This window comes from Misgurnus anguillicaudatus, chromosome 9, assembly GCF_027580225.2.
Source record: "Misgurnus anguillicaudatus chromosome 9, ASM2758022v2, whole genome shotgun sequence".
Taxonomy (NCBI): Eukaryota; Metazoa; Chordata; class Actinopteri; order Cypriniformes; family Cobitidae; genus Misgurnus; species Misgurnus anguillicaudatus.
In genome coordinates, this window is record NC_073345.2 from 1,399,058 (window position 1) to 1,412,949 (window position 13,892).

At 37.8% G+C, this 13,892-nt stretch overlaps 1 protein-coding gene across 2 annotated transcripts in view; it reads left to right on the forward strand.

Annotated features, from left to right (window-relative positions):
- Positions 1-13,892, forward strand: part of larp1 (La ribonucleoprotein 1, translational regulator) — a 63,712-nt gene continuing 49,820 nt past the window's right edge. Inside the window, exons 1-2 of one of the 2 annotated variants that reach the window (XM_073871014.1) lie at positions 1-91; positions 180-605. In XM_073871014.1, coding sequence (XP_073727115.1) covers positions 296-605 — 310 coding nt within the window. In that variant the 5' untranslated portion in view covers positions 1-91; positions 180-295. Of the gene's footprint in view, positions 606-13,892 lie in introns of both variants that reach the window. The other variant, XM_055179670.2, reaches the window with a different exon arrangement.

Consider the following 13,892-nt stretch of genomic DNA (forward strand, 5'->3'; position numbering starts at 1 on the left):
AACGAATCGTTCATGAACGACCCGACGCTGGCCACGCCCCATTACGTATACGTGCGCGCTCACGTCCAACGCGTGGTTCACTCACACTGCTGTAAGTAGCGAAGATAAGACTGTAATTTTTAAAGGTTCACAGCGTTCTTTTACATGTTTTAATTGAAATTAACCACTCTGCGTCTTAGACTGAAGCCTTTTTGGTCTAGGGGTGGAGTGGCGAGAGTGAAGAGGCTCGTCGGTGGAAGAAAACAGATATTCTTGGCAGCACATTGCGGTAAATTTGAGGTGTGTTAAAGGAGAAATGGCCACTGAGGTGGAGACTATCCTGCCAAGCAATCCTCTGCTCAAACAGGAGGAGCAGGAGCACGAGAAGATATGCCAGGGAGATATAAAGGGAACTTCTGAACTTGTCACGGAGGAGCAAAGCCTAAAACGAGCAAATGAGAACAACACTGAAGCGAACGTGAGCTTAAATGAAGAGTGCCCTGCTGAAAGTGGAGAACAAGAGAAAGCTGATAAAAAGGAGTTTATAGTAGCACCGCCGCCTAAGGTGAACCCATGGACTAAGAAGATGAACACCGTGACCAATGTCAACGGTCAAACACAACATGGTAAGTTGTGTATAACAAATCACTAACTTACACTTTATAAATGTTGCGCTCAGTAGCTTATTTGTCACGTTCTTGAGTAAGCTAGAACAACACATCATGCACGTAGATCTACACGAGAATGTCAAACGAAGTTCGTGAAAGTACTTTAAGTTAACAGCATTTATAAAATCCATAAGGTTATTCTGAAGGTGGCCTGTTTTACAAACATATTTTTGGGCAGGGTTGATGTCATTGTTGTTCCAGGTATGTACTAATACAAATTGTTTTAATAGGAAAGCTGTTGTTGTACAGCACACGTATAGTAAATGTAAACTGGACCGTTAGTCTGTCTGCGGCCTTGACTCATGCATTTGCAGCGTGACTTAAACATTGATTGCTCAATCATTTAAGAGCATACTAATGCAATGCAAACTACATGTATATTGCAGTTAAAAAATAAAGGTAAAAATTAATTGAATACTCTTGTTTTTCTTCAGCTTTAGTCCTTTTCTAGACAAATGGCTATCGGGTTAGCTCAGTTAGCATTAGCGGCCTACCGTGTCAGTTCATGTGATATAGGCCTAAACTGCCGTTTTATTTTCATTCAAGAGCTGTAATAAGATGCCTATTATTACAAAAATTATTATTATTTGTTTGCATCGAAATTTATACGCGATGACATTATTTACATAGACTTCGTATATATCTGGCGTTTGTTATGGAATTTCACGTGTGAGAGGCACGTGTTTGTCGTAAACTGTCTAGAATTGAAATTAAAGCGACTTCAACTAAAAACCTGCTCAAAATACATACTTATAAATACTACTCGGTGCCATTTCAGTCTCCCGGTGTTTAATGCACATAAACGTGCTAAACATGTTAGCCATGCTTAGCCATTAGCCACCTACCGCTCCTTAAAATGACTAATATTTATACTTGTGTGTTCAAAGTTTCGAATTACGATAGGATGCATTAACTTTTATATTAGCACAAGATGATTGATTGTCACTGGGATGCCGATTTGGAGTTATCCCATAATTCCTCTGTAGGCTACTAAGACAACGTGGTCTGTGCCATGTGATTCTACTCGATGTTCAAAGCAAATCAATGTCTGTTGATTTACTGCATCCTTATTTAACGTTTTAATGATTATAGTGTTTAAAGTGCGCTGTTGAAAACTGTTCAATGTCTTTTTATTTCTCCATGGCAATTCCAAGAAGTGGAAGAAAATTAGACAAACTAGTGATGAAATGTCTCATGAGTGACAAACGGTGTTGCCAACTCTCGCGAGACAAGTACACAACCCCAGCTTCAAAAACAGGCCCACTTGAATGTTTTTTATCATCAATAAATGAGCCTAAAACATATTAAACTGAGCATGAAGACATGCATGATCCATTCATATCCGATCACCTTTGAGAAGAAAAAGCAACAGCACCAAGACATATATTATTTATGAATATTTAATCTTTTCTTTGAGCCTCATAATAGCACATGTAAAAGTTTTTCTTGTGACAGTATTTTTTCGAGGATTCCAGAGAATGCAATCAGTCATCAGAGCATCCACTAATGTTTTTCTATAAAGTCGTTGGCAGGGCAGCCAGAGCGTTTTTTGACGCTATATTTATAATATTTGCGTCTCTTTCTCGTCTTTCTAATCAAAGATGTTTGTACTATAAGCGAATTAGGCGTCAAACTACATCGCTTCAACAGCGCACGTGTCACTGATATACACGCGAGTTTTGTCTTAGCTTGCTTAAAGTTCAGAAAACTTTACAACTATTAGCATTATGTGCGAGAAGAACTCTTTATCTGGTGACCCGTTGCGCGCGCCTCAAGAAACCTCTGCCCGTGAGACCAGCTGCATGAGCACAGAGGGGGAGAGAGAGATTCGCTGGAGACCCGCGGTAGATTCACTGCATGGCGCTTATTATAAAAATTACACAAATAACTCGTTCATTTGTTATGAATGGATTATTTTACATATAGATCGCAGCTTTGAGCGTTTCTAGAGTTTTCAAAACAATCGTTTGCTTAACGTTACTGACCGCTATGTTCGTTGTTTTAAAGCCCGGAATACACTGCACGATTTTTGTCCTCTTATAAGATCATTACCTTACCACACTGTGCGACATGTACCGTTCAAACTCGGGCACGAGAGGCATGTAGACTGCACGACGATGACACGGAAGCCCCGGCGGCCGCGCCACACGCCGCGCAACGCCACCAGCACGCGCCCGCGGCAAACAAACACCGGCGCGCAGGTCGCAGCAGCAAACACACTGCGCGGTGACCACGCCGAATTTCTGACACTGCCAGAAAACTATCGTAGGCTATCTTTGGACGCAAGACTGGGAAAACGGCCGTCTTTGAACCTCTCTCACTGTACGACATAGGACCACCGATGGAGAGCCACAATCACATAAATCGCGACGATAGTTTCACGATGGCAATCTTTCGTCTGGGAAAGCCAATTATCGTGCAGTGTATCCCGGCCTTAATGTCCTTCCACCTCGCGCATGCGTGAATTCAATGAGGCGGCAAGTTTAAGCTATTAATTATTAAATCGATCCTCTGAGTTATGGATCGATCTTTAGAAATTAACATGAAAATCGATTCGAATCGGTGAATCGATTTTTTTCAACACAGCCCTAGGCTATGGCTGTCGTGGTGAAGGAATTTCCCTTGCGGTGATTCTGCGTGGCTCACTAACGCGCTATGTGGTTTTACCGCCTTCATTTACTAAAATAAAATTATTATTTAAATCCAGAACAACGAGGTGCACCGATGTAGAAGCAGGTAGGCTACATGTCTTTTTCTTTATGACAAAAAGATTAACAAGCTATACAATTATATAAATGTATTTTTTGAAAAAACAAAAATAAATTGAAGAACAATTTCTTAACAATAAGTTTTTTTAAGTGCAAATTTACAGAGCATCGGTAAATACAGAACACAGCGGTAAATACAGTGTCTTAAAAATAAATACAAATTAGACTGTATCTGTAAATGTACAAAACGAATGAAATACAGAAGGCAATGAATATTTATTTATGGCATTTTCAGTAGTATATTAGTAGATAAATTAACGTGTATCTATTAAGTATGAAAACGAATAAATCATTTGGCTAAATTCATCTGGATAGATCATTTTTAGTCAGACTGATTTGTCATAATTTCAGATCAAGCTTAAATGCTATCTATAACAAACTAACATAATATCTCGAGTGTTACTTGGTCGAAAATATGTAGAAATATAGCCTATGCGCAGTGGTGGACGAATTACACAAATCGTGTACTTGAGTAAAAGTAAAGATACCCAGGGTAAAATATTACTCAAGTAAAAGTAGAAGTACTTGCTTAAAATTTTTACTTGAGTAAAAGTACAAAAGTATCTGCCTCTAAATGTACTGAAGTACAAAAGTACTGTGATTTAATTTGGCCGTATCATTTTTGTCACAAAACTCAAATTATGTGAAATAACTCTTTTGGCTAACCAATCAATTAATAAAAGGACATTAATAAATCAGACACTGATGTCTATTAAAATTATCATAAGCCTAAAACCTTAAAAACAAAAAATTTCCTTTAGCATCAAATGAAATAACAGGATTTGAGAGCAGTAAGTCTCATTTCAAGATTTATTTGTTAAATAATTTAACAGTTTAAGTGTAATAAAAACTTGACTTAAGCACAGGTTCACAATAGTTTTCAAAACATTAAATACATAACGTTATCTAGAAATCAGTCTCCCTTTCTTTGACAAATAAAACAAGCCTTGGCTTACAGAATATAATTTCAGAAACGTTTCATGTGCTTTAGCATGTCATATGTATATTGTAAGCAGTGGTGTAGTCTAGATTTTTGTAGTGAGTATACTCTGATTTTTCCCTCTCACCCTTATGCTCACTCGTCCCAGCGCAACGCACCACCACACTCACAGATGCATACAGTATGGATCTTCATGTAACAGAGCATTCTGAAAGTGTACTCATAAACACATAAACTGAATGTGTTATCAACATGTCAGTTTATTATAAGAAAAAAAAGAGTTTAACAGCCAATGGGTTTACAGCTGGGGAAACTGGACTGATTTTTAGACTGGTTTAGTGTTAATCAACATCTAACTGGGGGCCAAAACTTACTCAACTGTTAATTAAAATTAAATAAACTGTTTACAATCTTCAATCCGTGGCTAACACATGCATAACTATTGATAACCTTACCATGTGTAATTTAATGGTGTAAATGTTTTTTATTAATACACATTTAAGATGACAATGAATTAACTCTAATACAGCAAATTCTAATAATTAAATTTGCATAGTCATTGATATAAAAAGCTTATTTTTTGCATATAATACAAGCATTGTCTAAAAATGAAAATAGGCTTTTACTTACTTATTATTACAAGACCATCATGTAGCCTAGACACCAAAACCAAGTGAAGAAAATTATCTCTTTAATTTGCAAGTCTGAACTGAACATCAACGCAGACATGAATTTCCTCACAGAAGTTTAAGATCATATATCATAGAAGTTTAAGATATATAAGATCATTTCATGAACGTAGATATATAAATGAACACAGAGAAGGGAAGCACACGCAAACATGCTGAAAGAGGCTTAAAACCATCAGGACATAATCGAGCTTATTTTATTGCACTTGAAACCTTACCTCGAGATAAAGTATTAAACTGGACTGATGATTTAAATGTTGTTTACTCACATGTGCGTTGTTAACTCTCCGGATAACTCTCGTTCACTTCTCCAGGGACTGTTTGTTTACAGTGTCACGTGAGCAGCTACACTGCAGGTTCGACTTTATTTGGCACTAAGCAGACCTCTTGGTGATGTCAAAGTACCGCGAGAGCGATTTAAAGCAGATTTCTCCATGTGATAACTGGCATCGCTCTCGCGGTACTTTGTTGTCACTCGCCTGTGGGTTCTTGTGGCGCCACAGCAGTCTGCTCCCCAGTCACTCTAGCGCCGCTATAGTAGTAATTTGATTTCATACGCCGATCGGATCGCGCAGTTCGGCAGGAAGTCATCAAATATATAGCTTATGTATATCCATTAAACCCGCTAAAGTAGCAAGTGTAGCATGCTAATGGTTAGTGCTTCACATCTAAATTATGACTAAAAGTTTGAAATGTCACAAAACCATGCTGTTACGCATCCTGACGCTATTTTTAGTGGGTATACGGAAATCCTTGACAATTTCTAGTTTATACGGCGTAGTCCTGCGTATCACGTAGACTACACCACTGATTGTAATACATAATTAAATGTATTTATATATTTTGGAAGCAAAACTTTTGAAAATATTAATAACAATCTCAGTTAATAAGGAGCACTCCAATCCACCTGCCTGTTTAAGCATACACTGCATGGCTAGTCAAAATGTCATTTATATTTTACAACAGTGTTGATAGTGATTAATTGTCATTTCAAAATAACAGAGCACTGAGCTTCAAATACAATGAACTTAAGTGAAACAGCTAACTATACGGCTAAAAATAGCTTCAGCCTGCATAGCTTAAAGTTCATTCATGATAACGTCGTATATATTTTAGCAACACAATTAACAGTTTTCTGCAAGCTACTGTTAAGATTGCTCATTTAAAAATATAACCAGAATAAAAATGGCTTGCCTCTACGCGTTTCCTTAGATTTGAAAGAGTATTCTTTTAAAACGAAATAGCACAGTTTCAAGGCAGTCATAAGACACGAAGGACTCGTTCTTTTATTCAAGGACTTAAAAAAACTTGCATAAATAAAGCCATTGTTGTTGTGACGGGTCAGTTATCTCCTGAGGATTCTCCTCCGTTGTTTTTGAATGCAGTTTCATTCTCTGCTGCACTCGTGCGACTCGCGTAGCTTACGTGAAACAGCGCGGCAACAAGTTCAAAACGAAGCGCATGCTGTACCCTGATTGGTGGTTTGACGCATCACGTGTGCATCTTAGGTTTTTTTGTGCAGCTTTAGTTTGCCCAGTTACGTTTTTTATCCACTGATAAATAAAAAGGAACAACCGATTTTTTTAAAATGTAGTGGAGTAAAAAGTAAGATATTTGACTTTAAAATGTAGTAAAGTAAAAGTAAAAGTCTCCCAAAATAAAAGTACTTGAGTAAAGTACAGATGCGCGAAAAAACTACTTAAGTACAGTAACGAATTACATTTACTTCGTTACTGTCCACCACTGCCTATGCGGGACCAAATTACAGAATAAAAATGTTTAGCTCACACGGACCTAACGAAAAGTCATTAATTAGGCGGACTTTGTAAAATAGAGGATGTGCAGAAACAATCGAGTCGGCAGATGATCATCAATGTTTATAATGTTTCACGCAGATACTGGTGATAAAAAACGTTCATATCTAAATGTCCAGGTAGGAGTCAAGTGTTCAGTCAGTTAATAATAAAGCCACCAGCGTTATTGGCTGCAGCTTCCATCCTCATCCATGCAGCGGACAGTGTAGATACACAAAGAAAAAACTTAAGGTTTTTATTTTAAGTGGTTTTAATGCTGGTAAGCAATCAGTTATATTATGGTGCTTTGTATTTGTGTTGATCAGTTAAAGTTATTTTAATCTTTAAAACTGCATCGAGATGCAGATGACGCAGCTATTCTGTCATCTTAGTTTCACTTTTTCACACATTCACTGTATGATTAAACGAAATATGAATAGCATAGTATATGTAGAATAGCAAGTTACTCTCTTAACGCTTTCAGTCTATTTGGCCTTTATTATACATGTATGATGTGAAAAACAAGAAGGGCATAGCTATAGGGGTTATTCGATCTACGTCATCAATGTTCGCGGCGGCCATATTGTTGACATAGAACTGTCAGTCTGTCAATTGACAAGCGAGGCAGCGTGGGTATTATCTATGGTATTATCGATGTAATTTTTTTTAAAACCGCGCGATGGTGTGTGGGGTAATACACGGCTTTTCTAACAACAGCAAAAAGAACCCCGGAATTAGTTTTTATGCGATACCGACTTTCAGAAAACATGAAAGGAAGGAGACAGAGGAGTTGAACCAGCGAAGGAGAGACTCCTAACAGTAAAGTCTGTCCCCATCATTTTACCACAGGTAACGTTAGGGATGCCTCACAGCAAAGTCTGTCCCAATAATTTGATCACATATGGTTAGCTGTAAGCAGTGGCTGAAACTGCTCTTTCAAATAAGCTGCCATAAATTGAGACAGTTATTAAATTAGTATAAATAACTATATGAACATAATAATAGGTCTGGCATTGATACTAGGTAGGGAATTAAGGGCCGTTCACATTATAACGATAACCATAAAAATATAGTTTTGAAAATCGTTTTATATTAAACAGAATAGCGGAGCTCACACCAAAACTATAACGATACAGATACAATGAACGACATCATTGGGATCACTTTCTGAGCGATTTTTTTCCACCTGATGAAGGATAAACCATTGATAGCATTAAAATCTGTTTGAACTTCAAGTGCACGAGCACTTAACATGACAGTGAAGCTCATTGCTGAGGTCTATAACAAAAGATTACCTGGAGTTGCTGTGAAAATTGACTACGTAATGCTTTTTAATCTATTACATTAACTAACTGTTATGCCAAAAGGTAAGAGATTAACTTACACAAACTATTAGATTTACTAAGGTTACACAAGCTATTAGATTCACTGTTTAGAGTAATGCCGAGTTCAGACTGCACGATTTTAGCCCTGATTTTGACTCGGCGACAGGTTTTGAGATATCGCCGACAAATGCCCGAAATCACAGGCAAATCGATGCTCGTGCACGCGAGTGACAATCACACAGTGTGAATTATAAAAGACGCGTTCTGAGAGGATCGCCGACGAGTCGCCGACACCCGTGAGATATTTGGCATGCTAAATATCTGGACCGGTCGGCGATTCAAAATCATGCCGTGTGAAATGTGTTTTGACTGACAATAACATCGGCGATGACCTACATCCAATGAGAGAGCAAATACATGACAGCTGGAAGTTCGGGGTGGAGTCTCTCAAAACATTTCCTTCTTCATAATTTTTATTTCTTCTTCTTTCTGCTGCAAATGAGCGCACATGCAATTTGTATGTTAAACTTCTTGCGGGTGACCATTTTTAATAATAATCCCAGTCTCACGTGAGAACTCCTACGCGTGACCTCGCGTTGTTTCCTTCGCGTCACTTCTCGCGTGCGTTTGGTTGTGAGACGTAGTTTGCGGACCGGGAAAAAGTTATCGGCGATTCTTCTTACGGTAAAGTCATGCAGTATGAATACCCTTGTCGCCAATCCATCATGCAGTCTGAAACAGCAGCGACTGAACCCTTCCCCAGATAATCACGCAGTGTGAATCCACGGGTGACCCGACTAGTTTGAAAATCATACAGTCTGAACTCGGCATTACGCGAAACGCAGCGTGTTGAGGACATCTGCAAAAGTTTTTATTACAAAGAAATATTAAAGGCAAGTGATTTATGTAAGTGCCGTGAGCGAATTAGCATAAACGTATTGTTTGGTGATGTGGATGATAATATAGTTATCTTTATAGTTATCGTTAAAATGTGAACGGCCCTTGTGCTTGTATGTAGTATGCGGATACTGTATGAACGATATAACGTTAGTTATAAATATTAGAGGTCGACAGATATGCTTTTTCTCTGGCCGATGCCGATTTTTAGAAATCAGGGCAGCCGATGGCCGATATGTTTGGCCAATTTTCTATATCAGGGAACTACACTAACCTTTTCCACTGGTGGCACTTGCGCTACCAACTTTTTCAGTTACTGGCGCAAAATTTGATTTGGTCGCACATATTTTTTTCAAGTTATATTAAGGCGCTCTAGATAATAATGAACAATAATGAAACTGTATTGCATACAGATATGCTTTTTATTTTACTTGCCATCTTTTAAACCACACGCCTTCTTGTTTTCTTAAACGTTGCAGTGTTTCCTTCCCACAGATCTGAAATTAACTTGGTGGTGGTAGCCGGTGAAAAGGGCAATTATTACCCACTGACAAATAATGGTCTACTATACATGTGATGTAGAACTAATAATGTGTGACACAACCCAATACTTTGATTTATTGAAAATTAATATTAATTTCACATTATATTTCATCAATCTAACCACCCCAAACTTTCTTTGCCATTAACAAAGCTGACACTGTTTGTCAAACCACCACGAAAACACTTACTGTTTTTGCACTGATATATGAAGCAATTATGTAGACCCCTTTTATCAAACTCAATATAATACAATACTATGTATAGTATATTCATAGACAGTGCAGGTCTATAGATTATAAACGTCACTGATGTTATAATGGTAATAATTTCTATTAAATAGGCACTTTTACTGCTTCTGCTCTATCTTTCTATTTCTCTCTTGCCGATTTAAAAAGCTTAATCCACTCATTATTTCAGATTTAAAAGTCTACATTGCTTTGCGGTTGTTATATCCCGGGTCAGCTTAAGCTTTGCTCGTTCAGTGCAATGGGCTTGACATTAGCACTGCTTTTTGCTACAATCTCTGTCCGAACTTAATATGGATATGGTTTTAGAAAAGATATGGTTTATTAATAATAAGATTATTAAAAAAATGTGTTAAAGAAAATGCTGCGCGTGGTCGTAACAAGAACCATCGCCATAGAAACCGAAGGCACGCTGAAACTGCACTCGAGCTTTAGCGCGTTAGCGCTCATGGCCGTTTTCCGATCGAATCGGGTTATAAACTCAATATTAATCAGACTTGGGACCCAAAGTAATTAAACTAGGACCTAACCGGACCCGACAGACCATTTAAAATATAAACCCGGAACCATACGGGTCCCGCGTCCTCAGTGAAGAAAGACCTCTGCTCAAGTTCAGAAACATGGAAGACACTGCGCTTGCGTCGCGTCGCACCTTATTCATTGAGAAACAGCTGAGCACGCAAACGCACACTGATAGGGAGAGACACGACGTGCTTTCACACAAAATGAAGCCAACGTGTTGATGGCTCAGAGCACGTTATAAAACGTATTCTTAAAATCCACATTTCTGTTTTAATAAATGCTCATAGTAAATCATAGCATATTGTCTAAAACATTAGGTAGCACATTTGCGACCCATTAAAAATTAGGGTCGCAACGGCAGTTCAAAAGGTCGCATATGCGACCATTTTGGTCGCAGTGTAGCTCCCTGTATATGTACATAATAATCAAAATGTTCTCATCATTAGCAGATATTTTAAATGTAAAAATGTCACTTTTTAAGTCAAAATATTTAAAAAAATATGACTGGTCTTTCTAAAGAGTTTTACAACCTCCTCTGCACCATGCATTTATCAGACACAGATATTACCTTACACACTGCTGTCATCATCTTTGATCAGTTTTTTACCATGGCTTTTATTGCTTTGTAGGATAAAATCCTTATTTGGTAGACCTGATAAAACATTTATTCATCATAAAGTTAACATAGTAAATGTCTATGTTAGTTGAGACTGTTGTTTAGGGCAAATCTTTCTAAACACATTTACATTCTCATTTCTGAGGCGCTATAAGTTACTGATTGTGCTGACCGTGACGTCTTGTGAGTTTAGTGTTGGGACAGATCTTTTGTTTCAACCGTTCATTCAAACGAATCCGTTCAAAGGAGTCAGTTCGCGAATCGGACGCGTTGTGTTGTAATCCAGGTTGAGCAGCTCAAAACTGTAAACAAAGCGTTACTGTAACAACACGAAAAACATTTCCTCGGTGGATATGATTTGGTCTTCCGACCTTTCGCCATCGAGTCAGTTTTGCTTTGAGTAATAAAAGCAGGGAGACAGAAAGCGTGTGCGCACGGCTCTTCTCTCTCTGTCACGCAAACAAAACTCATCATCACTCGTTAATAGGGGTGTCACGATTCTCCAAATCCTCGATTCGATTACATTTTCGATTCTGATGTCACGATTCAATTCGATTCTCGATTTTTAAAAGATTTTTTTTAAGACAAAAAATGATATGCCTTTATTATTATTATTATTATTATTATAGTTTTACATTAACATGCACATTGCGTGCTTTTCCTCGCATGGGGGTTTGTGGGCTTTACTTTACGCGAGAGAGCATGTAGAGAGAGAATTTCTTCTTGCACGCAGATAGACTTAATGCACGCATCTTGGACTCCTATTATCTGAAATAAAACCGGTGCGTCATAAGCAGCTGCGCTTCTCTCTGTCTCACGTGCACGTGCTCTCACATCTGTCCAAAGTCTAAACATAAACTAAAGTTATAATCCTTACCTATTTGTTCAGTTTTATGCGTTTCATGCGAGCTGAAGCAAACTATCCCTTTTGCTTAAAATATAACCGGCTGCATTTTGGCGGCTCTCTCATGCACGTGCAGAGAGCTGCGCTCCGTCCGAAGGCAGATCACTAGGTAGTAATCCTGTTTATGATATGCATTTCAAGGAGTTGTAGCAATACATCCCTCGTGTTTAAAATATAAATCGCGTTCCGCTGGATGGATGTTTTTAAAGGCACTTCTGAGAGGTTTATTTTCCCCCGCTTGGCAAGCCGACCGGACGTGACATGGGGCGTGGCAGCATCGACGATCCTATTTTTTAATTCGAAGTTCGAGGTTGTAACTTAATTTCGATCGATTTCGATTTAAAATCGAAATCGTGACACCCTTACTCGTTAATCACATGAAATGAGCCTAATCTTTGCACGGACAGTGCACCGAGAGACATAAGCCCGTCGCGCTGTTGTACTGGCTGCTTAATTCGCGCGAGCCCGCCATAATTTAGTAAAGCTGTTTGTGAACAAGGCATGGCTGTACACACACGAGATGGGAGCGATCTGCTTGCAGCAAGAGGCAGCGTCACGAGTTCTACAACAGCGCTTAGGTGCCCGCAGATGTGCCTGCCTATTAATCGGCCTAATTTTGCAGCTTAATAAAAAAAATTTAAAATATGCCAAAAATCGTCTAATTAATCGGCCGGCCGATAAATCGGTCGACCTCTACAAGAAATATATACATTTTTAATGATACAAATAATATATCATTTTTTTCACTCACTTACTTCCCATCTATACAAATTAATGCTGTGTTTTGGGAGATATGAAGTACTTTTATACCCGTTTACCACTTAATTTTTATTAAAATCCACATAAATTATGATCTAAATTAAGGGTGTGATAGTTATTATATAGCCGTGAGACTGACGGTTATAGTTGAACACCGTCATTAGAACTCTATAACCCCTAAAACCGTGTTAACTAGGGGTGGGCGGAATGACCAAAAATCTATTTCACGGAATGAGTCATTTTATTTCACGGAACGGAATATTTCACGGTAACATGTTTTTCAGTTTATATTGTTTTTTGATAATAAAAATTAAATACACCACTCACTATAGCTTCTAACTTGATGCTCACCACAGTTTTAAAATATGAGCAATTTAAAGTTAATAATGTTAAAGTGAAAATGCCCAGAAGATAACAACAGATAAGTCTTGATTAGACAGAATCTTGTTTATAATTGAGTTATTAATTTATAGACTATTGAAGTAGGGCTGCACGATTCAGAGAAAAAAATCGAATTGCGATTTTTCTGATCAAAATTGCGGTTCACGATTTAAAGTGCGATTCATTAGTATATAATAAAAGAGCTACATCCAGGTTTGTCTTGGTGGTTTTAATAGCACCAAAGAAAGATGCTGTGCTACTGTTTATTTAAAACCTCTTAAACATTGTACCAAGTTGTCTGCAGGCCTTTGCTCTTCTGCAGACAAACTTTTTTTTTTAATCTAAGAACATTAAAATACAATTTCACAAAAATGTATTGAAAGTTTTATTTAAAATAACATATAGGCCAATGTATTTTGGCTGTCACTACAACAATGCTTCTGACAAGCAAATGTTTAGTTTTTTCTTTTAATCATAAGACTATACTCATCTTGTTTTACTTTTCAGGCATCTGTAATAAATGTAAATATATTAGTTATTAGAATCCAGTGTTTCCCATACATTGATTTATTTGTGGTGGCCCACCACAGAATCAACACTGGCCCCCACAAATAGAATTTTCATGATTCCCATTTACATTTTTATTTCACTATTTTAAACAGCTTAATTCGGCTTAAAATGTAATTTGATATATAATACAGATCAAATACAGATATAGATCAAAGAGTAGAAGTGAAACATATTTCAGGTGCCAACATTAGATCAAACGCAAACACGACATGATGACGTCACATATATGCTAATTAGCAGGTGACGTCATCACCCCCACAGTCTCTCAAAATCCTGTGGGAAACACTGGAATC